The 26487-nt window shown below is 42.6% G+C and overlaps 1 protein-coding gene and 1 long non-coding RNA gene across 3 annotated transcripts in view; one reads left to right on the forward strand and one right to left on the reverse strand.

The window, feature by feature from the left end:
• The first annotated feature begins 2524 nt into the window (after positions 1 to 2524).
• The window catches only part of DCAF7 (DDB1 and CUL4 associated factor 7), a 31147-nt gene continuing 7184 nt past the window's right edge, over positions 2525 to 26487 (forward strand). Inside the window, exons 1-6 of one of the 2 annotated variants that reach the window (XM_043584943.1) lie at positions 2525 to 2910; positions 20809 to 20967; positions 21706 to 21817; positions 22179 to 22297; positions 25135 to 25344; positions 26290 to 26407. In XM_043584943.1, the coding sequence (XP_043440878.1) occupies positions 2773 to 2910; positions 20809 to 20967; positions 21706 to 21817; positions 22179 to 22297; positions 25135 to 25344; positions 26290 to 26407 (856 nt within the window). In that variant the 5' untranslated portion in view covers positions 2525 to 2772. The remainder of the gene's footprint in view (positions 2911 to 20808; positions 20968 to 21705; positions 21818 to 22178; positions 22298 to 25134; positions 25345 to 26289; positions 26408 to 26487) is intronic. The other variant, XR_006297942.1, reaches the window with a different exon arrangement.
• LOC122485761 lies at positions 3724 to 6179 on the reverse strand. Its single transcript, XR_006297943.1, has 2 exons — positions 6013 to 6179; positions 3724 to 4411 (listed from the first exon to the last, which is right to left on the reverse strand). It is a non-coding gene; the product is annotated as an uncharacterized LOC122485761 (long non-coding RNA).

The raw sequence follows: 26487 nt of genomic DNA on the forward strand, positions 1-26487 counted from the left end.
AAGTTAACATTTTAAGTATCTCATTGATAAGTTTAAATAGTTGCAAACATGTTATTTCCAGTGTATTGTGACTATTGATACTGTATAAATTGCTTTATTTATACCAATATATTTAGACACAAATAGCATAGTGATTTGAGAGCCAACATCATTCATTTTATTTATTTTTTTAGAGATTCCTTAGTGTTTATTTTTGAAAGAGAGAGAGAGCAGGGCAGGGGCAGAGAGAGGGAGACACAGAATCTGAAGCAGGCTTCAGGCTCTGGGCTGTCAGCACAGAGCCCTCCCTATGCGGGGCTAGAACTCAAGAACCACAAGATCATGACCAGAGCTGAAGTCAGACGCTCAATGGACTGAGCCACCTAGGTGCCCTGAGCCAACATCATTCATTTCAAAAACACAAGAATGAATGGGCGCCTGGGTGGCTCAATCTGTTGAGCGACTGACTTCAACTCAGATCCTATGATCTCACGGTTCACAAGTTCGAGCCCTGCCTGGGGCTCTGTGCTGAGGGCTCAGAGCCTGAAGCCTGCTTCAGATTGTGTCTCCCTCTCTCTGCCCCACCCCTGTTCACACTCTGTCTGTCTCTCTCTCAAAATTAAACATTAAAAATAAATATTAAATAAACATTACAAAATAAATAAAAACACAAGAACCAGTTGCCTGGGTGGCTCAGTTGGTTCAGTGTCTGACTTCAGTTCAGGTGGTGATCTCATGGTTTGTGAGTTCAAGCGCCACATGGGGCTCACAGTTAGAGTTGGAGCCCCACATTGGACTCGTGGCTGTCAGTACAGAGCCCCTTTTGGATCCTCTGTCCCCCCTCTCTCTGCCCCTCCCTCAGCCACACTCTCTCTCAAAAATAAACATTAAAAAAACACAAGAATAAGCTCTTCTTTATTCTTTTTTCTCTTCCTATAATTCCATTCTATTCCCACCGTTTATGCTACATGTAATTTATTTCCAGATTTAAGACCTATTATTGATAACCTGATCATAACTGCAACAAATGCACACACACACACACACACACACATCTCAAAATTTTAAAACTACGTTTTTGTAAACTTATCAAGACTTTAAGGGTTACACTTAGTACAGAGTTATTCAAAAGAACATAATTATATTTGAAATTTTTATAGAAACTAAAATTTTATTGGGAATGCATCTATAAAAGGGTATTTTCTTCTCATTAGCTCATGAGTGTGGATGAATATCACTTTTTATTAGAATAAGACAAAGTTTAGCAACACTTTTTTTTAAATGTTTATTTATTTATCTTGTGAGGGGAAGGGGCAGAGAAAGAGAGAGAGAATTAGAATCCCAAGTAGTCTCCTCGCTGCCAGCCGGGAGCCGGTGGTAGGGCTGTATCCGACCAAAGGCGAGATCATAACCTGAGCCGAAATCGAGAGTCAGTTGCTTAACTGACTGAGCCACGAAGGCGCCCTGGGTCAGCAACACTTTTATACCTATTTTTCTTGACTTTTTCATAAACTTAAGCAGAGAAAACTTGTTCCAAGAAATAAGTAGATTGAATGAGCACTGGGTGTTGTATGGAAACCAATTTGTCAATAAATTTCAGGAAAAAAAAAAAAAAAAAAGAAATAAGTAGATTGAACACTAAGGGGTTATACACAGCAGTCACTCAACTCTTTCGATTCTGAGTTGTCCAACAATCCACCATATTTAAAACGATATTTAATGAAATCATCTAACAATTCCATAGAATTTTCCTTTCATTGTGTTGAAAGCAAAGCAATGGAAACCATTTAAATTACAAAGAGAGGTTACCTAGATTCAGGCCCTTCTCCATTTCAAACTAAGGACACATAGGTCTAGGGCTTGATTAGCTTTTCCCTTAGGCCTTGATGCAGAGAAAGGATGGAATGAATGGGAACCGACAAAAACTTACGGCCAAGCAAGTAGGGTGGCTGATTACTGAAAATCAACCCGAAAATCCCGAGCATTTATAGAATGGCCAGGAAAGCGCGGGAAGGCCCTTGCGGGACAGGGAGAACAACCCTCCGGTGTTCAAGGCTATGGGCACCAGGAGGAAATTAAGGTGATTCCCATTTGGCACGGGCTGAGCTGCCAGGCCGCAGGCACTCAGGTAAAGCAGAATTTACATTTTCTACTGGACGTGAGGCCTCTGGGAATGGCAGCTACAGAGAAGAAGCCAGAGGAGGTCACACAAGACGTTTCACTCTCAAAGATTTGGCCTAGAACTTGGAGGCCTGCTGCTAAGCTGCTAGCCTGTACGCCACCCACGCCCCCATTCACCCGCACTGCGCCGTTATCTCTCTGACTGACATTTTTGTCAACCAGTCACCTTTAGAGCTGAGAAAGCGTCTGCCCGCCCCCCGATATTGGGCGGGGCAAGTCATTGGAATGACAGACATTTGCGCCAATAGTGAAGAGTTTCAGAAGCTACTGGTGCACTAGCCAATGAAGAGTAGGAACCACTGGAAAGGACGTATCAGGCAGCCAACGGCCGGCGCCACTGGTCGCGTGGCTTCCGTTCCGAGAGGGCGGGGCGGGGCTTCAAACGGAAGGTGGCTGTGGTCCGAGCCGAAGCAGGTTTGAAACTGGGGGTCGGGCCCGGCAGTCGTTGTCCGTCGCCGCGGCCCCGCTTCCGGGCTAGGCCGTCTCTGCCCGCCCCCGCCCCGCCTCCTTTCGGACCCCTCAGTCTCCGGCCCGGCTCCCGGTCTGACTCGCGCCCGGCCCGCAGCAGCTCGCTGTCGTCCCGGCCCGCACTGCGGCCCCGCCGCCGCCACCATGTCCCTGCACGGCAAACGGAAGGAGATCTACAAGTATGAAGCGCCTTGGACCGTCTACGCCATGAACTGGAGCGTGCGGCCCGACAAGCGCTTTCGCCTGGCGCTGGGCAGCTTCGTGGAGGAGTACAACAACAAGGTGGGCCGGGCAGGGGCTCGGAACCCAGCTGGCGGGGAGCGGGCCCCTGGAGTACTCTTTCCGGGCCGGAGCCCCGACCTCAGGACCCTCCTGCGGACTTGCCTTAGCGCCCCGGAGCGGTTCCTCTGTGTCTGGCCCTGTGCAGAAGCTTTCACGCTCGTTGTCTCATTTAATCCTGGCAGCATTCCTGTGTAGTCAGGAGCGTAATTACCCCCATTTTACTCATGGGGAAACTGAGGCACCGTGTTGTGAGTTGCTCGAGTCAGAAGCTAGCTGATTCGTGGGGGAAACGGCACTCAAACTCGACTTTACACCCAAAAGCTACGCCGTTTATCACTCCAGTCTTCCCCCTTCCCGCCGCATTGCCTCAGTTGGGGGCGGACGGGGGAAGAGAGAGAGATGGCTGTGAAGAAAACTACTGGCGCATCAGTTGGTGGTCTCACACTCTTGGCTACGCTAAGTTTCTTTTAGGGCTGTTTACTGTGCAGGCTTCCCCGCCTCCTACTCCCACCCCCAGGTACTATTCAGGGACCACCCCTACCACGCCACCCCGCCCGCCTCTTCTGCCAGGAGTGGGTCACTGCTATTGCTGCCTGATATCTGTCCTCTTCAAAATGATCTCTTTTTGGAAATTTTGGCCCGTGACCGTGATCCTGTCACTGTTTTCCGAAAGGAGAAGGGTGACCTTTTCCTTATCTTTTCTTGGCTTTCGTGCCCATACAGAAGTGTAACCTTGAGTAGTAGTAAGTCTTCCAGGACATCAACAATTTGAAATTTGAGGCTCTTTCATAGAAGCACAGGCAGCAGGTGGAAGCTTTTTAAGCTGACATTGCAGCATAGATTTATTTTTGAAAGTTGTTGAATACATCAGTGGGCAGAGTTTTCTTCCCTTTATCCCTTAATCTCTTCCTTATTGTATTAAACACTGTGATGGGGATCAGAGCAACAGAAAGCCTTGGCTAGTGGTGTTTAAAGTCTTATATTTATACTCTTGCTGGACACCATGAACACCATGACTTAAGAAGAATGAAACTGTGTGGACGGTGATAGGCATGGTTCAGGGAAAAGAGCCCAGTCGAGTTTGGTTCTGTCTGGTCCACTGACTAGCTGTGGGGTGTTGCACAGGTTAATCTTATTCTTTTTGACCCACAGTTTGTTGGAGGCAAAGAGTTCTTTTTTACACATAAACAAAAAGCATTTGTACATTGTAAGTTTGCTTACAGTTTCCCAGGAGCATTTCTCTAGAGTCCAGGGCTCAGCTTTCCTAGAATCCCCTTTGAGAAATGGATGAAAGCGCTGGACTCTCATTGCTCAGACGTAACATGCACAGTTTACACACAAATCCCAGGGACTACACACTCATAGTGAAGTCTACCCATTGTCCACAGAAAGCAGAGAGTCCTGAGCGAAACGTAGTTTTATTTTCTGTAATGGCTGGCCCTTCCTTATGGCCCATAGTGGATAGCAGAATGGAACGGAATTCGAGATCCTGATGTGGAAACTGTGGTAGTAAAATTGAGACCCTTATTATTTAAGAATATATGTTTAAAAGAAAAAAAAGTAAAATCTGTCAAAAGGCTTGAGTTTTTTAACGCAAATTGATGTCCCCTTTTTTCTTGCAATATCTTCCAGAGTCCGTTTGGGTAAACAGTAGTAGCCCCATTTCTGAGAGGAGGAGCTGAGCCACAGTTAGGCTGCTGGTAGAATCAGTGAAGTAACGGGTCAGACGTTAGTTGCGGAAACTCTGCCCCAAAGTGTGTCCTTTCATTTAGCAACTTACTGGAACTCGTCTGTGCCAGGCTACGCAGGCAGTGTGGGTCTTAGTAGTAAAATGCAAACTAATAATCCTAATAATCACAGGATAGGCAGTTACTTCTGTCTTAACTCCCTTGCATGTTACTGGCATTGCAGTATCTTAAAACTGTTGTGCCCCAGCCTATCTAGGTCCGGGTTCTTAACTTTGTGTGTGTGTGCGCGCCATGGACACCTATGACAATCTGAAGCTGATAGACTTCCTTTCATAATTATGTTTTCAAAGACACGAAATACATAGGATTAGGAAGGAAATCAATTATATCAAACTACAGTTATCAAAAACTTTTTTTTTTTTTTTAGTGTTTATTTTTGGGAGAGAGAAAGCACCCATGTGTGGGGAAGGGCAAAGAGAGGGAGGAGAGAGAATAGAATCCCAAGCGATTGCATACTGCCACTGCAGAGCCCCACACACAGCTTGAACTCATGAACCGTGAGATCACGACCCGAGCTGAAACCAAGAGTCGGACACCTAACCAAGTAAGCCACCCAGGCGCCCCTCAAAAACACTTTTTAAAAAGTGGAGCTATAGTAATATGTAGTTGTAAATTAATTTGTTAAATTACACCATCCAGCGTAATTATTATAATTTTAAAGTAGTAATGAGGGTAAATAACATTTCAGAATGTTTAATTAAAGTGATGTGATATGATAAAAATCTGATTTCTGTCAGTAACAAAGTCAGATATTGATGTGGCTGTGCATAGCCACCTCCCTTCGTAATGGAAGGAAATGCTAAATTTCAGCCAGAGGTTAGTGAAAATATGAATGTGAGTGATTCAAGCTCATGGACTTCAAGTTAAGAAACCCTGCTATAGAGGATCTGTGCCTAGGGGCTGATGAGCAGTAAATACCCCTTGAACACAGTGACTCTTAGGCTCAGTTTTAGAGAAAACTTTTATCACAGAGGTGCCACACTTGACAATTTAGAGGAATTTATAAGTTATTGGTTGGAATTTTCAGATCTTTGTTTCTTGCTTGCTGTCAATACTGATTGCCAGCAGAGGGCAAAACAAATGGACACAGCAAATTAGCATTGGTGAAAAAGCCCAGAAACGGCCCTCTTTTTTTTTTACTGTGGAGACATTGACATAAGAATACACATTATTATAATTTCTAAAATTTTTGAATTAATGCAATCACGTTTTCCTATAGTGAAATTATTTGTATTTCAACAGAATTAAATTTATTAGCATTTCAAGAACAACTTGACTTTCAGGTGTTCCATCATCTGAATAAATTTGAGAATTGTTTTAGAGTAAACAATTGAGTTGATCCTATCAACTGTACCTGGAATAAGAAGTCCCATCATCAGTAGTTGTGTTTCATGTTCCCTCCTTGTGGTCTCTGCTGGAGGATACAGCAGCATTGGTGTTGGAGTGGTGGTTCTCTAAATTTTAGTGTGTGTGTGAGAATCCCCTGAGCGACTTGGCACATTCCAGGGTTCCATCCCTGAAGTTAACAGACACTTACGTGATTAAGAAACAGGTGGTCCAGATGGCTCTCTAAGAACATTACCCTGGGATTACCTAGGCATCTGCTGACCAGAAGTAGAAATCCTATCTTTTTGCATCTACATTCGCCTAAACATTGATTCTGCTCTTCCGTCCCATGCAAAAAGCTCTGTTACTGAATAGTCCCTGGGACGCCTGGGTGGCTCAGTCTTTATGCACCAGATAGCCCCTTTGAGGTACTCTGTGGCTAGGTTATCAGTCCTGCCTCTTCCTAGTTTTGTGTGGTTTGAGCAAATTAACCTCTGTGCCTCAGTTTCCTCATCTATAAAATAAAGGTAATAAAATTAAATGAGTTAATATATGTAATGGGTTTAGGAACTCTGCCTGAGACAGACATAGTTAAGCAATGTAGAAATGTTTGCTGTTGGGGGTGGCTCAAGTGGTTGAATGTCTGACTCTTGATTTTGGCTCAGGTTATGATCTTCCAGTTCGTGGGTTTGAGCCCCAGGCAGGCTCTACGCTGGCAGAGCAGAGCCTGCTTGGGATTCTCCCTCTCTCCCCATCTTTCTCTCCTTCTCTCTCTGCCCCTCCCCTGCCCATGCGCAGAAGTGCTCATGTGCTCTCTCAAAAAGTAAATAAACATTAAAAAAGAGAAATGTTGGCTATTATTAGATATTATTGTATCTGTAATTGAAATATAATCAAGAAGGGGTGCCTGGGTGCTCAGTTGGTTAAGCATCTGACTTTGTTCAGGTCATGATCTCGTGGTTTGTGAGTTCAAGCCCCGCATTGAGCTCTGTGCTGACAACTCAGAGCCTGGAACCTGCTTCAGATTCTGTGTCTCCCTCTCTTCTGCCCCTCTCCTGTGCTCACTCTCTCTCTCTCTCTCTCAAAGAGAAATAAACATTAAAAAAATTTTTTTAATAAAAGAAAGAGAATCAAGGAGAATTATATGGGTGTTAGGTAAATGTGATGTATTTTCCAGAGGAAAGGTACCTCAAAATGTCATTATGTTCATTCCTCTGCCTTTTAAAGACCCAGAGGAAAAAATTTTCTTGATTCCTTTCAACTAAATCCATTTTTGTGGTCTAGAAGCTTCTTGTAGTCAGACTCCAAGTATTGTAATGGTCTAGTTTAAGCCCATTTTCTCTTGTTCTACCTGGGTTAGACATGGTAGTTGATAAAAGAACTCATGTATTTCTCCTGAGTTTTGAACATATCTGTGGTCTGTAGACAGGTGGTATTTCCCCTGTATTATGGGGAAAGATGGGTAGCAGTTCCTGGGTTTCTGTTTCACTTAGTTGCATGTTTTAGGGTTGGTTTTGAATAGAGTTGGCAGAGTGATACGGATTTATTTTGCCCTAATATTTAATTAGCTGACCATCGTGCTTTAAGATTTAGCATCTAGAAAGCATTTTTGAGGTTCTGAGGAGAGAAACTGTAGGTATACATGATGCTTTTTGAAGAATACTGATAGTGAATCTGGGTAAGACTACCTTGTACTTGAAATACACATGGGATGAATGCTTGCCTTTTCATCCTGTGTTGATGCCTCTGAGACTTTAAGTAGTTGCTTTATCTGTTTGGCACATAATGATTTTAACTCTGGCATATAAATGTTCATTTCTTAGTATTCATTGCGGCCCTTCAGGAATATCTTCATTTAATTCAACAAATATGTGGGGCGCCTGGGTGGCTCAGTCGGTTGGGCGTCCGACTTCAGCTCAGGTCACGATCTCCCAGTTTGTGAGTTCGAGCCCCGCATCAGGCTCTGTGTTGACAGCTCGGAGCCTGGAGCCTGCTTCAGGTTCTGCGTCTCCTCCTGTCTCTGGCCCCTCCCATGCTCATGCTCTGTCTCTCAATAATAAATAAACGTTAAAAATTTTAAAAAATAATAATTCAACAAATATGTATTGAACACACAAGCAGTGTGTTTTGGGCACAATGATGATACTTAGTAACCTTCTGTAGACTTTGTTAGCAGATGTGAGATTGGCAACAAAAAAGAGAAAGTGTTTTAGTACACGGAAGTATTTTGGATAGATACTTAGAATTTTGCAGTGCTCCATCAGTCCCTGGCAAGACTGTCAACAGGGAAATTTACACTATAAAACTCTTCTGGTTTTAACTTCCTCCTTTCTTTTTTCTAGACAGTGAGAGGACTAATTCCTCCATGGGACGACGGGATAAAAGTGCTGCTGCTATATTGCTTTTTGCCCTAACCTGGTTCACACAGGCCTACTGGAGATGCTGTGATTTGAACAAGGAATGAATCTGTGTTCTATAGGTAGTATGGCTTGCCTGAGGCCAGGATGCCAGAGCTGACTGGTTAGCCTCTGAGACAGGAGCCAAAGGGGCACTATGCCAGAATTCATCTTAAAGTTTAACAAGGCAGGACTTCTCTGCAAACATTGACCAATAATAATCAGTCAGGAACAGGCTTGAAGGGAGGACAGATGGAAAAGAACAAGAAAAATGGGCATATTCTCTCAGAATTTTGCTTAGCTGATTTTGGTTATATTAATCACAGAAAATGTTCCATTCACTGGAGTGGTATATTGATTTGCATAACTTGGGGTCTTTAAAAAAATTACATACATACACACACCTTCACCCTCATGTTCTGGTACTAGCATTGTGTATAATAAAGTGGAATGCACAATTTCCTCCCTCAAGGAGCATATAATAACAAGACAAACATGACATCTTTTTAAAAATTTTTAAATGTAAGATACATGTAATGTGAATAGTAATTTATGTTGCTATTCATGAAAGCATTTGAAAGTGAAGATGTGGTCATGTCTTCAAGGGGTAAATATTTTATGTTGCATATATGCTTCTTAGGAGACATCTGACATAGTAATGTCCACAGTTTTAAAATAAGTAAAAATGATCTTTATAGCCCTTCCTTTATAGAGGCATTTTTTTTTTCATGCTTGGGGTAAAGTATTGTGAAGCAATAGTTGCAGAAGGACGGGGTGGGAGATAAAAGTTTAATAGGACAGGAAGACTCTGGAGAAAAAGGCACAAGGGTAACCTAAATGTGAACAACAAGATGTTTATGTGTTTTTTTTATTAAAGTTTTTTATTTATTTAAGTAATCTCTACAACCTATGTGGGACCCGAACTCACGATCCTGAGATCAAGAGTCTCATGGTCTTCCTACTGAGTCAGCCAGGTGCCCTGACAATAAGATGTTTAAAGTCGGATAATTTTTCCTTATGCCCCCAACAGTAAATGCAGAAGGACAGCAGTATAATGAAGATCCCATGGGTATAGGAAGATGCTGAGAAAGGATATCTTTGGTTGCAGATTTCAAACTCATACAGTTCTCCAGAATAGGATTTTGACAGGCAAGATCAACATTGCTTTATTTGGAACAGTGAGAAGAAGGTGCACAGGCTGGCAGCAGGCACTTCTCCAGACCCCATTTGACCCCTTGGGTAAGAGGGGAGCTAAGCTACACAAGGAGACACATAGACATGCTGTCTTCTTTAGAAGCATTAGATAAGGCAGGTTGGAAGAGATACCGAATTGTGAGCAGCTGGACCATTTCTCATCCCTGTTGGCTGGGGAGATGCTACAGTTTCATGTGTTTCTGCTAACTTGGAACATGGCCCTGGCTTCTCTCAGGTTCCCATAGGAACCTCCTTCAGATCTTATAGGAAGAACTTGTCTCAGTCAAAAGACATCAGCACAAGATCTACAAAGATAGATACTATAAGACAAAAGGAAAATATGGGAAACAAGTGGCAGGTAAAATAGCCTCACTACAAAGATGTTTTTTTACCTCAGATGAAAATTAATGGCCATTCCTGCCACCATGAATTCAGAGCACTTAGGAAGGGAAGGAACTCCAAGCAGAGATACAGGAGATCAGGTAAAATAAGGCATGCTGACAGGAGGAAATGGAACATCAGCAGGTAGAGCCCAGGAAAATAGTGAAGAGAAAATAAAAGTTATCACAGAATTAAAAGCCACATTGGAAAGAGAATAAAAATGAATATAAACTGCTGAAAAATTAGTGAAGGATAGGGAAGACAGATTACAAAAATGAAATGGAAATAAACAATTAGAAAGAATGTAGTAGATACAGAAAATAAAGAAGATCTGACTTAGGTATAATTGGTGTCCCCAAAGAAAAAGATCACAAAGAAATGAAACACAAAAACTCAGGGTACCTGGGTGGCTCAGTCGGTTAAGCGTCCGACTTCGGCCCAGGTCATGATCTCATAGTTTGTGGGTTTGAGCGCCATGTCGGTCTCTGTGCTGACAGTTCAGAGCCTAGAGCCTGCCTTGGATTCTGTGTCTCCCTCTCTGTGCTCCTCCCTCATTCATTCTCTGCCTCTCTCTCTCAAAAATAAATAAAAGTTAAAAAAAAAAAAACTCAAGTATGTAATTAAAGACTTTATGGAAAAAAATGTTTGAAGTAATGAGCTTAAACCTTATCTCAAGGGGCACCTGGGTGGCTTAGTTGGTTAAATGTCTGACTTGATTTTGGCTCAGGTCAGGATCTTGTGAGCCCCATGTCAGGCTCCAAACTGAGTGTGGAGCCTGTTTAAGATGCTTTCTGTTTCTCTGCCCGTCTCCCATATGCGCATGTGTGTGCATGCACACTCTCAAAATAAAAACCTTAAAAAAAAAAAATCAAGAAAAATGGACACAAAACAATTGGCACTGAAAACTTTCCTAGGAAAGTTTCTTAATTTTAAGGGTGAAGAAAGAATCTTTTGGGCATTCAGGCAAAACAGTTGAGTCCTCTTGAAGAAAAAGAGAAATTAAATAAGGCTTACCATATTTGAGAATAGAAGGTAATGGAGTAGTATCTACAAATCTGCAATTATTATAGATTGTGCCACTATAAATAAATACCTGAGAATATGCTTAATAATATATGACTTATACTGTAAAAACAATGCACTTTTTAAAAAGATAACTCAAGGGGCGTCTGGGTGGCTCAGTCGGTTAAGCGTCCGACTTCAGCTCAGGTCATGATCTCGCGGTCCATGAGTTCGAGCCCCGCGTTGGGCTCTGTGCTGACAGCTCAGAGCCTGGAGCCTGTTTCAGATTCTGTGTCTCCCTCTCTCTCTGACCCTCCCCCGTTCATGCTCTGTCTCTCCCTGTCTCAAAAATAAACAAACGTTAAAAAAGAATTTTTTTAAAGATAACTCAATTTACAAAAATTGACCACATATTAAAAAACTTTTTTTAAGTTAAGGGAAGTCAACTGATTAAAGATACTACGTATAAGGGGCACCTGGGTGGCTCAGTCAGTCAGTTCAGCGACCAACATTGTTGGCTCAGGTCATGATCTTGCATTTTGTGAGTTTGTGCCTCGCATCGGGCTCTGTGCTGACAGCTGAGAACCTGAAGCCTGCTTTGGATTTTGTGTCTCCTGCTCTCTCTGCCTCTCCCCTGCTTGCACTCTCTCTCAAAAATAAACATTAAAAAAAAAATTAAAAATACTGCATCTCAAAACTTAAGGGAAGATGAAGAAACTTAAGCCCAGATATTATAAATGACTTGCCCAAAGTGACATAGATGGTAAAAACAAGGCCAGAATTGGAATACTGTTTGTCACCAGAGTCTTAAATATATACAAATGTCAAAAAAAAAAAAAAATTAAGAGGAAAAAGAATGTGTTGAAAAATGGAAACAGTTGCTCTGCCAGATTAGAATAAATATACTGGAATTGGTATAGTTATAACCAGAGAGATTGGTGGAACCCCGTGTTCCAAAGCGGATCTAAGTATATATAGAAATGTAGTATGTGGTAAGATAGAACCTTAACTCACTAGGAAAAACATCAATAAGTTGTATGGCATAATTGGCTGTTCATCTGGCAGAAATATTTAGAGCCCTCTAATTCACGTTGTATATGACAATCAATTCTAGATCAAATGCTTAAATGTTAGGAAAAGTCGCACAAGCAATAATAGAAGAAAACTGACTAGGAAATATATACTGAGGCAGTGGGGGTAAGCAGAGAAGAAGGCAGTCTTAAATCATTAAACTCAGAGTCAAGTAAGGAAAAGATTGACAGATTGTGGCACATACAAATAAAGCATTTCTATGTGAAAAGATACGTGGTGGACAAAGTCAGAAGATACATGATAGCCCAGGGGAAATATTTTCAGAACACGACAGGTTAATTTACTTGGTGTGATAGAAACACAGACAAAGTATAAATAGCCAGTTGATAGGGGAGGGAATGCAAGCGCTCAATAAATAGGAAGAAATGCTCAACCTCACAGTTAAGGCAAATGAGAATTGACTTTGTAATTTTTTTCCTTTCAAATTTATAAAAATTAACTGCCTTTAGTGTTGTTGATGGTATGAGGAAATGAACACTTTTACATATGAAGATAGGAGTGTGAATTGCTACAGCCTATTTGCAAAGTAAATCAGCATCCTTTAAAATTAAAAATGTGCATACCTTGGGGCGCCCACCTGGTTTAGTTGGTAGAGCTAGAGCAGGCGACTCTTGATCTTAGGGTCACAAGTTCAGGCCCCACGTTGGGCATGGAGACTACTTAAAAATAAATAAGTAAAATAAAGCAAGTATTACTGCATTAAAAAAAATAAAAAGTAGTAAAATGTGCATACCCTCTAATATAGCAGTCTCATTCTTGGGATTCGCCTCCAGAAATAAAGATAGCAAGCAGTACATAAGCACGTATTACAAGTCATGTAAGAAGTAGTAGTGGCAAAAAAAGGGAGACCATGTACATCATTAGGGGAGTTGTTAACCCACATAGTATGGTACATTTATTCTGTGAAATACTGTGTATTGATTAAAGAATGAGTTGAATCTACATATTGACCTGAGGGGTGTCCATTATTTTGTTAAATTAATGAAAAAATTTATAGCATTGGATATAGTATTTCATTCTTCTAAAAGTTGAAGGAAAACCCTGCACTTAGTGTGTATATATGTTTGAGCATAGAGAAGCAACATACACTAAATAATTGTGATATAATGGGGATGGGATAGGGGAAAGTTATTCACTTCTTTTGTATACCTATACTTTGATTTTATGTAATGGTCATACATTTTGTAATTCTTACAATCTATAGAAGTTATTAAAGAGTGAAATAAACCCAATTGCAAGATCATTCAGTTAGAACTTGTAAGTCTGAGCAAGAAAATGGTAGAAGATATAATGGTAAGGGTTTAGGGTAGAATGTTGGTGTCTAAATTCTATCAGTCACCCCCTTTCCCCTCGGGAGCTTCTTATCAAGGAAGTTATATCCCAATAATAAGAGCCAAAGGAGAAATCTAGCCTCAACCTAGTAATGGCTGAACAAGCACCTCCAATGTGGTGCTATTGCCTGGTAAACTAAGTTGGAGAAATGCAGATTGGCCTTAAAACCCAAGTGAGACTTTCTGCTTTTCCATGTCTAATTTATGGGCAGACCCAACCTGACCTCACCTACTCAGCTGAAGGTGGAGAGAAGCTGGAGAAAGGATGGCCAGACCCATAGTGGGTAGGCTTATTTGTCTCTCCATGTGGGAGCAGAAGGGGCAAGAGAGAGCTGTCGTGCCTGCCTTAACAGAGCGGTCAGGCCCCTGGTTCAGGCTCAGGCTTTGGCCAGCTTAGCAATTGGAACTAGTTAAGGGTGGGGATGGAGAAAAAGAACTCACCCTCAGTATTTCTTCCTGTGGGGGACAGGGACAAGAACTCCTTTTCCTATGGGCATAGGTGGACATATGGAGTAGGAGGAGGGGGGTGTAAAGATGGAGAGTGCTATTAACAGTTTTTAAGACTATGCCAAAAACCTAGATGAAGTACAGTGTTTTTTTCAAATGTTTTAATTTCTTTTTGAGAGAGAGAGCATGCACGCCAGGGAGGGGCAGAGAGAGAGGGAGACCAAGGACCCTGAGTGTGCTCTGCACTGACAGCAGCAAGCCCATGTGGGGCTTGAACTCACAGACCTGTGAGATCATGACCTGAGCCACCCAGGCGCCTCTGAAGCATAGTTTTAAGGGCAAACAAAGTGCAAAACTTCAGTGGAAAATCTGAATAATTCCTAAGGATTTTTTGAAGAATTGAAAATGTAGTCAAAGATCTATCCCCCAAAAGACACCACCCTCAGAGTTTTATGGGCAAACTTACCAAAGGAAATATATAACAAAGGCACAGTAACCATCCATAAGAGTTCCTATAAATCAAAAAGAAAAAAGACACAGTTCCATAAAATATACTGGGCAGATGTTTTAAGTTGGTGTTTTTCTAGGTAAAGAGCTTGGGTTGTAGGATGGTACTACCTATATTTTCAAGGCAGCTTCATGATTGTGGACAGGATACTTACCATCTCTTTTACTCAAGCAACTAGGAAAGTGGGAAGAAGAATAGTACCTACCTCATGAAGATGTTGAAAGGATTAAATGAGGTAGTGCATGTAAAGCATTAAGCATGGTTCTTCTACTTGATCCATTGTAAGCACATAGATAATTAACAGTGGTTACTGTTAATCAGAAGTATAAATAGTAAACATGCTCAGCCTCAGGAGTAAAATGGCGAAATACCATTTTTATCCATCGGATTAGAAAAAATGTAAAAGATTATTTTCAGTGTTTTAAAAGTTGTGGAGAAATTGGCACTCTCTTATACTGTTCATGAAAGTGTAAATGGAAGCAGACTTTTTGAAAGCTGTTGGATCAAATCTCTTAACTGTGTTTTTAAGCTTAACACACATTATCTCATAGTTTCTGTGGTGTTAACATTTAAAATGTGATGCAACAATTACACTGCTAGCAATCTATCCAATAAAGCATTTGCACATGTGTACAAAGTATTGTTTATAATAGCCAAACAATGGGATATAACCACAATGACTGTGTATGGTTAATTATGGCGTGCCTAACACAGCCTGCTGTAGAAGAATGAGCTAGAGCTGTTACGCTGACATGAGAAGACCTTCCAAGATAAGTTAAGAGCAGGTTGTAGAATACATTTTCTGGTCCAAGCCTGTTTATGTTTCTTCAAACACCCCACAGACACTTATGAATACAAATGCGCAGAGAACCATTTGGAAAGATACCTACCAAACTGGTTTGAGAATAAGTCGAATTGGGGATGGAGCTAACAGGGGACTTTACCACTTCCCTCTGTATTATGTGAATATTCACAGAGGACTTCCATTCTCTTTCATCACCACATTGTAAACATATGAGCATCTGAACAAAAATGACTCATGAGTAACAGTGAGAGCCAGGTGTTACTCCTGTCAATACTTGGTTGGGGACTCGGAGCAGAAGAGCTAAAGTCAGGTTAAGGATAAAACACAGGTCTGTGCAACACTTGCAGTCTTTGGGGAGATCAGGAAAGCTTAAATCCCAGCCATTACCTACTTCTTCCCTGGGTTAGGAGGTGCTGTTGTGCAGAGGTTGTCAAAGCTTGCCGAATTAGTCCCCCAGGGAGTTTGTTAAGAATATAGATTCCCAAGGGGCGCCTGGGTGGCGCAGTCGGTTAAGCGTCCGACTTCAGCCAGGTCACGATCTCGCGGTCCGTGAGTTCGAGCCCCGCGTCAGGCTCTGGGCTGATGGCTCAGAGCCTGGAGCCTGTTTCCGATTCTGTGTCTCCCTCTCTCTCTGCCCCTCCCCCGTTCATGCTCTGTCTCTCTCTGTCCCAAAAATAAATAAACTTTGAAAAAAAAAAATTAAAAAAAAAAAAAGAATATAGATTCCCAGGCCCTACTTGACACTTGTTGAATCAGAATCTTGGGCTAGAGTTGGGGGCTCGAGGGATGTGTAAAGCACTCCAGGTAAATCTGGATTTGGCCAGATTTGGAGACCATTGCTGTCTGCAGTACAAGCAGAAGTAGGACAGGCCCTGTTTTTAAGGCCTTTACTAACTAAGTGAAATAGCAGAAGACAGTAATGTAAGTGCTTTCATGAGCAGTATGGGATAAGTCACCAAATGGATGGTCTAGATCAACACTGAAAGATCACCATACCGGGGAGACCCAGATGGCTTATGAAGGAGGTGGGACGCAGTAGTATTATTAAAAGCTCACACACCAAGTATGGCACTAGCCTAAGTAATTTACTTACAAAGGTTGTTTATATACAGAGTGTTACAAAGAACTCTATGAGCTGGGTGCTGTGAATGTCTTCACTTTACAGATTGGAAAACCAGTTTAACAAAGTTAAGTAACATGGTTAAGGAACATAGTTCCTACAGCTAGCAAGCGGTAGGTAAGGGGCCCTGGATGCCTGATGCCACTGTGCTATATTAGAATTGGGTGGGATTTGAGTTGATGGAAAGGAGGTAGGAGGGTTTTACAAGCATAGAGGACGGTGTAAGGAAAGGAACCTGGAAAAGATGAGAAGCAGTAACTAGGTAAATAGGAGAGCAAGTGTGATAGGCTAGGGCCAGGTGGTAGAAAGCCTTAAATGTCTGGTTAAGAGGATCCTATGTGGCAAATGCTCACAGGATCTGATATTTCGAAGCTGGCGAGAAATCTCTGATGACTTGAAAGGTAGCTTCTAGAAGGGAGTGTAATGTTTTCTCCATTTTGCCGCACGGTAAATATCTGTATGGTTAGAGAAATTGTGTCTCTTGTGCTTGCTGCCATATCCCCAGCACTTAGATAGCTCCTGGCACCAAGTAGCCATTCTTTACAATTTGTTGAATAAATACATGAATGAAACATTTGGCTCAGAATCTGTAGGAGAGACTTATTATTTATTCTGCCCAGTGAACCCCCAAATTTAACTTTTCATCTGTTTTCGCCTCCCTCCCCCACCAAGGCTGATGCCAGTTTTCCCCATTCCATCTAGGATCTTCCTTCTTTATTATTCTCTGCAAAGGTCAGAATTTTAAATTCTCAAGGAACTGTTCATTTGGTCAAAATCCCTCTTGTGGCCATCTCTGGTTGCCCCTTGCCCTTCTCACTACCTGCCACCATAGGGCCCCTAACCTTTCTCAGTTTTCCTGTGGAACTCTGGGCTGAGCCCCCTGCCTGGCAGACAACCTTCCCCGGCATAACCAGGCCTCATACTCTTACCTCCAAGGCCTTATAGTCTGCTGCCTTCTTAGACACCTTCACAGGGGAAAGCCCATCTAGGTCCTCGGTTTCCTTTCAGGGCTCTGCGGCCTGCCCCAGGCACACCTTCCCGGCCCCATCTGCACTGCTCTCTCAGATGGTTCCTCAGACAGGTTTCCTTGCTGCCACCAGCTAGATCATTTAGTTTGCCACCTTAGTACGCTCATCTGCCTGGGTGCCTTTCCTTCTTGGCCTCCTCAGAACCCTCCCACGAAGACTGCTCAGATCCTATCTCTACTTTCCTCACTTGCCCCCTTTGAATTATTGCTCTTTCCTCTAAACTGTTACCAATTAACTGTCACAAACAAGCAGCTTATCATGTGTTACCTGTGACATCACTTTTATTGCTATCTTAAGGCAGTGTTACTGTGTTTTAGGGCACTGGGTGTTTTCTCTCCTTTTGCATCTTTCATACATCATCTATATATGTATGAGCATTATATGATTTTTGAAAGCCTGTAGATGTTCCATAAAAATGAATAGGTTTACTCATCTAGGTTTTTAAAAGTCAGACATGAGTAGCAAGATCTATAAATAGATTCCTTAGGAATCTACAAAAAAAGCTACTAAAACTCATAACTAATTTAGCAAAGTTACAGAATTCAAAATCAATGTGCAAAAGTCAGTTGTATTTCTGTACAGTAGCAAAAAAAATGGAAATGGAATTTTTAAAACAATTTCATTTATAATAGGATAAAAACACTAAGGAATAAAGTTAATGAAAAAAAATACAAGACCAGTACACTGAAAACTTCAAAACACTTCTGGGAGAAATGAAAGAAAGCCTGAATAAGTGGAGAAAATATGCTGTTTCATGGGCCAGATAACTCACTATTGTTAAGAGAGCAGGTTTTCCAAATTGATTTATAGATACAGCATAATCCCCAGCTGAATCTCAGCAGACTTTTTGTAGAGTTTGACAAGCTGGTTCTAAAATTTACACAGAAGAGCAAATACATGGAATAGCAAAACAATTCTGAAAAAGAATAACAGAGTTGGAAAACTCATACCATCTAATTTCAAGACTTCACTGGGAAGCTACTACAGTCAAGACGATGTGGTACTGGTAAATGGATAGGCCTATAGATCAATAGGACAGAATAGAGACTCCACAAATAGACGCGCAAGTACACAGTCAGTGGATTTTCAACAAAGAGACCAAAGTAACTCAAAAGGAGAAAAGGTAGTTTTCATCACATGATGTTGGGACAATCAGGCATTTATATGTAAAAGAAAGTGAACCTTGATTCGTACTTGGCACCCTAAAAAGCAATTAACTTGAAATGGGTTACAGGCCTAAATGTAAAGCCTAAAACTATAAAACTGTTAGAAGAAAGTAGAAAAAACCTGTGACCTGAGGTGGGGCAAGGATTTCCTAGCAAGGACACAAAACCATGAGTAAGAAAAGAAATGATAAACTGACATCATCAAAATTTAAAATTTCTGTTCTCTAAAGAACACTGAAAGAAAATGACAGGACAGCCACAGACTATGAGAAGATGCTTGTGGAAACATGAGCGAGGGCTTGCATCCAGAATATGCAAAGAACTCTCAAAACTCAGTACAGAAGAAAACAACCAGTGAATAATGAAGTGGACCTACTCTGTATGATCCAGTAATGGTGGACACATGTCATTATACCTTTGTCAAAATCTATGGATTGTACAACACAAAGGGTGAACTGTGGACTTCGGGTGGTGGTGATGTGTTGGTGTAAGTTTATCCATTGAAGAAATGGACCACTTTGGTCCAGGTACTTTGATAGTGGAGGTTGTGTACATGTGTGGGGGCAGGTGGTATATGGGAACGCTGTTGTTTCTGCCCAATTTTTCTGAGTCTAAAAAATCAAGTCTTTTTTATTTTATTTTATTTTTTTAAGTCATTTTTAAAAAAGAAAATATCTGAGCAGGCTTCAACAAAATAAACAGGGATAGCAAATAAGCAAATGAAAAGATACTGTCATTAGTTACTAGGGTTCAATGCAAATTGAAATACTGCTGCACACCTATCAATGATTTTTTTTTTTAAAGCTGGTAATACCAAGTGCTGACAGGGATGTGGAGTGTTTAGAACTCTCCTATATTGCTAGTGGGAATGCAGAACGACACAGCCACTCTAGAAAACAGGTTAGTTTTGTTTTTAATAGCAATGATTGATTTTTTTTAATGTTTTTATTTCTTTTTTGAGAGAGAACGTGCGAGCAAGTGGGGGAGGGGCAGAGAGAGATGGGGACAGAGGATCTGAAGCAGGCTCTGTTGACAGCAGAGAGCTGGATGCAGGGCTCGAACTCATGAGCTGTGAGATCATGACCTGAGCCGAAGTTGGATGCTTAACTGACTGAGCCACCCAGGCAGTTTGTTTTTTAATAAAGTTAAAACTACATTTACAACACAACCCAGCAAATCTACTCTTAGTTGTCTACTCAGGAAAAATGAAAGCTTGTCTAAGAAAAACTTATACATAAATATTCATAGCACTATTTATAATGGTCCCAAACTAGAAATAACCTGAAAGTTCATCATCTGGTAAATGGATAAATAGAGTGCTTCCACATGATGCAATGTTTTGAGCAATAAAAGAGAAGACACTACTGATAACACACAGCAACATGGATGAATCTCAGGGGCATCATGCCAAAAGTAGCTAGTCACGAGACTCAGTACTGTATGATTCCATTTGTGCGGTATTACAGAAAGGGCAAAACTAGAGATCAGTGGTTGCCTGGGGCTTAAGAGTAAGGGATTAACTGCAGAGGAGCCCGAGAAAACTTTTTGGGGAGATAGAAATGTTCTATATCTTAATTGCTGTGAGGGGTTATCCAATTGTATACCTTTGCAAATGTATACATTCAAAATCGTTGAACTGTACACTTAAAGTGAATTTTATTGTATGCAACTGAACCTAAGTAAAATTCTTTTTTAAACAAGAAAGGGGCAGAAAGACACTGGTGTCTAAGACTGTAGTCAGGCAACATTAGAAGGAATTCTGTTTTTCTGCTGTGTGGTTGGTGTTTATCCACTTATTATGGATCTTTACCAAAAATTCCCCATTCCATCTTCCAGTTGGTGGGAGTTCATAAACAAACAGTTGGTGGTGGAAAGAATGAGTGGCATTTCTCATGGAGCAAGATTGAGTTTGACAGCAAAGAATGGAGATTAATACTGGTCCATATCCACTCTAAGAAAAAGTAGCCCAGAAATCAGGGAACTTGACCATCAATGATGACCTTTTTTTTTTTTTTTTTTTTTTAAGATTTATTTATTTTTGAGACAGAGCGACAGATTTCCTAAGCATGCTCTGTGCTGACAGCAGCAAGCCCAGTGTGGGGCTTGAACTCACAAACTGTGAGATCATGACCTGAGCCAAAGTCAGATGTTCAACAATCTGAGCCACCCAGGTACCCCTGCAACCATTTTATGCCAGTTACAGCCGTTCGGGTTCTTGAATGCTTGTTTGACACATGTTTGTGCATAAGCACATTACTAGCCAGGGTGTTGGGAGATGGGGGGAAGGATTTGATGTGTTTGATACTGCACCAGAAAAACAAATGTTAACGTGGCTCAATTTGGTTGTTTTACAGGTTCAGCTTGTTGGCTTAGATGAAGAGAGTTCAGAGTTTATTTGTCGAAACACTTTCGACCATCCTTACCCCACCACAAAGCTCATGTGGATCCCAGACACAAAAGGTGTCTATCCAGACCTACTGGCAACAAGTGGCGACTATCTCCGTGTGTGGAGGGTAAGCAGGTGCTCAGTTAGCAGCCCGACCAATGGGCTTTCTCCATGTCAGCTGTTACTAAGCCCCATGGAGTCACAGAGAACAGACTGGGGTTGGAGGCAGCGAGTGTCATTGTAGCCCGGCAGAAACCAAAGGTAGTGGATCTGGAATGACCTTGTTTGGCTCAGCAGATTTCTTAATAAATCTAGCCAAGATTCTTTGAAGTCCTGCTGCAGTCAGGCTCCAGTCAGCCCTGGAAACTTGAGGCTCAGTTAACCTGAGGAAATGAAGGTAAACTTCTGGGGGTGGGGTGGGATGGGCGGGGCTATCTGAGCCTTCTTATTCTGTCTATAGCCAAGATATTTTTGAGTAAATTAGAAACAAAGGTGGGCCATTGATGCTAGTAAAGTATATGGTTGGATTGTGGAGCCTCACCTCTCTCAGCCAAGCTGGTCATCAGCGGCATCTCTTTTAGCCTGGAGGTATAGTGCCAGCCAGGCAGGGTACAGAGATTCTGGGTTGGACAAGGTGAGAAGACCTGTCCTCTAGGAAAATCGGGGGGTGAAAATTTGGAGAACAAAGCTGGGCAGAGGAAAAAGCTTGGAAAGAATTAGTGTTCAGGGAGTTCCTCTGGAATTTATTACTCTGTATGTTCTTCCCCTGTGTCTTCAATTTTGTAAGGTATTGTCTAAACAGAGCTTTTAAAGGTTTTCTGTGAAGATAAGACTAGCTGATTTTTAAAAATTGTTGTTCCTTCAGGTTGGTGAAACAGAAACCCGGCTGGAATGTTTGCTAAACAATAACAAGAACTCCGATTTCTGTGCTCCTCTGACCTCCTTTGACTGGAATGAGGTGGATCCTTATCTGTTAGGTAAGGGAACAAGGGAGTGCATATTCCAGTTTGAAGAAGCAAAGATACATTTCCTCAGATATAACACTAAGCCTGAGGTACATGCATGTATCCTAGATGGGGCCAAGACGGAAAGAGGCAAAATGTGGAACGGGTCATGAATTCTTCATGTGGAGCGAGCTTCCCATGTGTGTATATCTAGTCAGCAGAGTCTAAGGTCCTGGGATAAGGATTAAATACTTGATTCTTGTTGGCTCTGCTGGCACCCTTCTCATGCTAGCAAGTATCCATGGCATGTCCTCTCCTGGGCTAAACAGAGGAGTAGGTGCAAGGAGGGAGGCCTCACTCTTGTCAGCCGTTGACTTGCACTGGCTGTTTCTAGGTACCTCCAGCATTGATACGACTTGTACCATCTGGGGGCTGGAGACAGGGCAGGTGTTGGGCCGAGTGAATCTTGTGTCTGGTCATGTGAAGACCCAGCTGATCGCGCATGACAAGGAGGTAATGATCCCATTCCTCTTCTGCTTTCCTCACCCGCTCTCTTGTGAGCTGCCTTCAGTTCAAGGTCAGACCGTTCTCTTACTATTCTGCATAGTATGTGGAAAATCATAATAGAATGCCAATGTCTTCCTGTTGAAATTAAAAACAGTAATGTTTCAAAAATAGCAGTGAGCGACCCTTGTAAACTAATGTTTGTGTGGGGTTTTTTTGACTGATATAAACAACTTAATCTGCCATGTGTAGTTTTCTGTACCAGAGATTGCTGTTCTGTAATGATGAACTCTCTTAGAGACAAACTTGGACCTGATGTGATTCAGAAATAACACTTATTTTGAAATATATTAATTTTTGGAAGGAAGTGGGGGGAAGCCAGGTAGAGGGAAAATTTCTTGGCAGACAAACCTAAATCATTTTTTCTCTCAACTTGGCTTATGAAATTCTAGTATGTTCCTTAATAATTTTAATACGGTTTGGAATGGAACATGGCTTATTTTCATGGTGATGTTTCTCCTAATGTTTATTGGGAAAGCTGGGGGGAGCTTTTGTGATTGTGTTTGGATCAAAGCATTTTTCTGAGGAGTGCTTTTGGAAATGGGTCATAAATCTTTTCCTCCCAGAGCTGCTGCATGCTCCTTGTACTCTGATTTCCTGTGGGTAGTGTTTCCTTTTCTTTTCTCCCTTACCCTGCGCAGCAAGGAGTATTAGTACAGATTTAAAAAAAAAAAAAAAAAAAAAAAAAAAAAAGCCTTGACCTCAGGTCAGACACTTGAGGTTGTCCTCAGAATGGGAAGATGGTGACCAGGTTATCACTCTTAGCAAGGGCTTGGTCTTTGGCTTTCTGCACCCCTAAGGGTAAGATCTGTTACAAGACCGCCGGACTTGGTTGCTGCTAAGCCAAAGGGCAAAGGAACAATTTGTCCTACAGAGAGGACCAGTAAGGAACTTCTGGAAGCCCTCTTGGCATCAAGTGGAACAGTTTGCTGTATTTTAGTTACATGATGACTTAGCCTGCTCTTCTCTGTCAGGATCCAACCCAGACAACTAGAACTACTCTACATATTTAAACTCGGGCTTTAACCTAGGGCATTGCCCGTAGAGACCCTGGTGAAGCTGGAAAGCCACACTGGCAGCAGTGAGGTAACGGGGAGAATGGGAGCAGTGGGGAGCTGCTACTGTCTGTCGACTAGAGGGGCTGGGAACCAGGGGCTGTGTCTCCCTGGCAGAAGCCAAAACCATGGAGAGGATACAGCCACTGCCAGAGACACTTGAGGAACAGAGAGAGGGAATGAGAACACCTTAGCTTCTCCCTACCAGGAGCAAGGACCAGGAATGGGTCTTAACAGCAAACCGACCCTGGGACAGCACCCTGGCTCTCAGAGAAGCAGTGACACCTCCTAGGCCTTTGCTTTTCTCACTCTACCTCTCTCTGTCAAAGTGGAGACTTGTGAGGAGGTTCTAGTTGCTGCCTGCCGCAGAGTGTGGAGGAGGGTAGCGGGGACTTTCACCTTCCCTTGTTTTATGATGAAATTCCCGGTGGAACACGGCTGAAAGAGCAGTCACTCAGAGCTGGGAGAGCTTTATACATTCGGCCACATTGCCTGCAGCGATGCAGCTGTGGTGTCCCTGTCCCCAGGAGTTACCTGGAGCCAGCCCGTGGGGTACGCATCCTGTAAACAGCCCTTGCCCTAATGTAGCTGGACAGTGCTGGACGGAGCCTAGACCTGCCAGGCCTCATTGTGATGACCGGCCCGGTTTGCATTTGAACCACTCCTAATTCCTACTGTAGAAAGAGAAGCTCAATTTCTTCGTTGTCAACCAGAGAAAAAGGAGTTTATGAGGTTGAATAGAAATAGATGCTCCTTTGGCACTGTCCCTTAGGCAGAACCTCAAGAAGGCTGGAGTGACAGTAGTGGAGATGCCACTTATGTCTCCCAGAAGTCAACTGTTACTATCCTTGACCCCAGAAGGTCCTTGGCATTTGTTTTTCAGTTTTTTCCTCTCTCTGCTCTGGCTCTGGCTTTGTCTGTCTCTTCTCATCCCTTTCTTTCTCTGAAGCTCTCTGTTGCTCTCTGCCTCTGATACTTCATAGATATTAGAGGTGTGCAATGTTTGCAGCAAGTAATAAATGCAGAAAATAATTATTCAAAACCTAAATTGATTCACTTCTCAACACAGACCAACTAGGAGAAGAAGCCGAGCATGTCCTAGGATAAGTGAGTGACACTAAACCTCTTTGTGAATATAGGAACACCTGAGTCTCCCATGATTCAAAACTGCTATTACTTGTTTCTTGAAAATGAGTCTCAGGTCCAGGTTTCACAGCAGAACCAGCCTGGCTGCTATTAAGTGGCCACAGGAGGGCTGCTTCCACCTCTCAAATTGATGGCCTTAATGTGGTGGTCATGGATCTGTCTCTGAGCACGCACAGACAAAAGCCAAAACCAAAGCCCAGGAAATAAATGTTTCAATTTTATAGTGTGGCAGAAGACAGCTACTGGCTTGCAGCATACAGAATACTTGCTCAGACTTGTGCCCTGCTGCTCAGCAGGGTATGTGGTCTTTGCTTTATCACCAGGGTGGGAGGAAAAAGACTTGGAAGGGCAGGAATGCAGGAAGAAGCCAGCCAATTTGTGTAGCAGAATGATCTTCATTCTTTGGAACGTCACTGATGTTAGAGCTCTCAGCTGCCAGTATTCACAGATATTGTTTGGCTTTACTTACCTCCTCCTGTGTCTTGAGGTGGGGGGGTTAGGTGAGCTAGGGATAGCCGTGTTCCCTGCTACCGGAAAAGAAGGTGACGGATCTGAATCTGACTGAAACTTCTTATTCACCAACAGGTCTATGATATTGCATTTAGTCGGGCTGGGGGTGGCAGGGACATGTTTGCCTCTGTGGGCGCTGATGGCTCCGTGAGGATGTTTGACCTCCGCCATCTAGAACACAGCACCATCATTTATGAAGACCCACAGCATCACCCACTACTTCGGCTCTGCTGGAACAAGCAGGACCCGAATTACCTGGCCACCATGGCCATGGATGGAATGGAGGTGAGTGCCCTGCTTCAGGCTGACATAGGCCTGGCCACCTAACGGTGGGACTGCTTAGTGTATCTAGAAGAGTGCCTCTCAGCTCGTGGCAGTTTTCTCTCCAGTGGATTTTTGGAAATGTCTGGAGACATTGTGGGTTGTCCCAACTTGGGGGCAGGGGACGGTGCTACCAGTATCTAGTAGGCAGATGCCAGGGCTACTGCTAAACATCCTGCAATGCACACAAGAGCCCCCAGTAACGAATTATCTTACCCCAAATGTCAAGAGTGGTAAGATTGAGAAAGCCTGATCTAGAACAAGGACCGCATGTTAAGAACTTTTACTGTTTGGAGCACTGGAGTTGGAGCCAAGAAAAGCAGTGTCTAAAAAGTAAACCAAATCATATGTGCTTATGGTGCTGAGTAGAGAAACAGGCGGTTATCCCCTTCTCGAGTCTGGACAGATTCTTCCAGCTTTAGCAAACACACATGGCAATGGCAACTCTCTGTGGCCTGTTGCTTGATAAAAGCAGTGAAGTGTGGGTGGAGATGATACAGTCATGAACTTTTGGTGAAGCCAGTACCTCAGACTTCTTACATTTCACTTTCTGCTTTGGGGGTTGTGGGAAGAGGGCTCTCATTCTGTCAGCTGAACATGCACAGAATTCTTAGCACATGTATCTAATAGGACTTGGTGGATTATCCAAATTCATGTTACCTCTCCTGCTTCTCACCTTTAGTTCAAAGGCCCTATGTTGTTTGAGATACAGACTATAAACTACCTGGGTCTTTTTCTTCCTTTCTCAACCCTATCGCTGCTTTTGGGACCAAGACCCTCTTGTCTCTAATGGTCTTTAATCCACAAATGGACAAGTTATGCTTTCGAATTTTTTTTTTTTCTTGTGTAGTGTCTTATTTTCCTGTTACACCCTGAAGTTCCGGGGCCTTTTACTTGTTATTTCTGCAGGTAGTGATTCTGGATGTCCGAGTTCCCTGCACACCTGTTGCCAGGTTAAACAACCACCGAGCGTGTGTCAATGGCATTGCTTGGGCCCCGCATTCATCCTGCCACATCTGCACTGCAGGTAATCATGGTGGTGGGGGGTGGGGAGGAGCAATGGGGAGGGAGAGGTCAGGAGATCTTCTTATCTCCGTAGAAGTGTAA

Source organism: Prionailurus bengalensis, chromosome E1 (assembly GCF_016509475.1).
Source record: "Prionailurus bengalensis isolate Pbe53 chromosome E1, Fcat_Pben_1.1_paternal_pri, whole genome shotgun sequence".
In the NCBI taxonomy this organism is placed as follows: domain Eukaryota; kingdom Metazoa; phylum Chordata; class Mammalia; order Carnivora; family Felidae; genus Prionailurus; species Prionailurus bengalensis.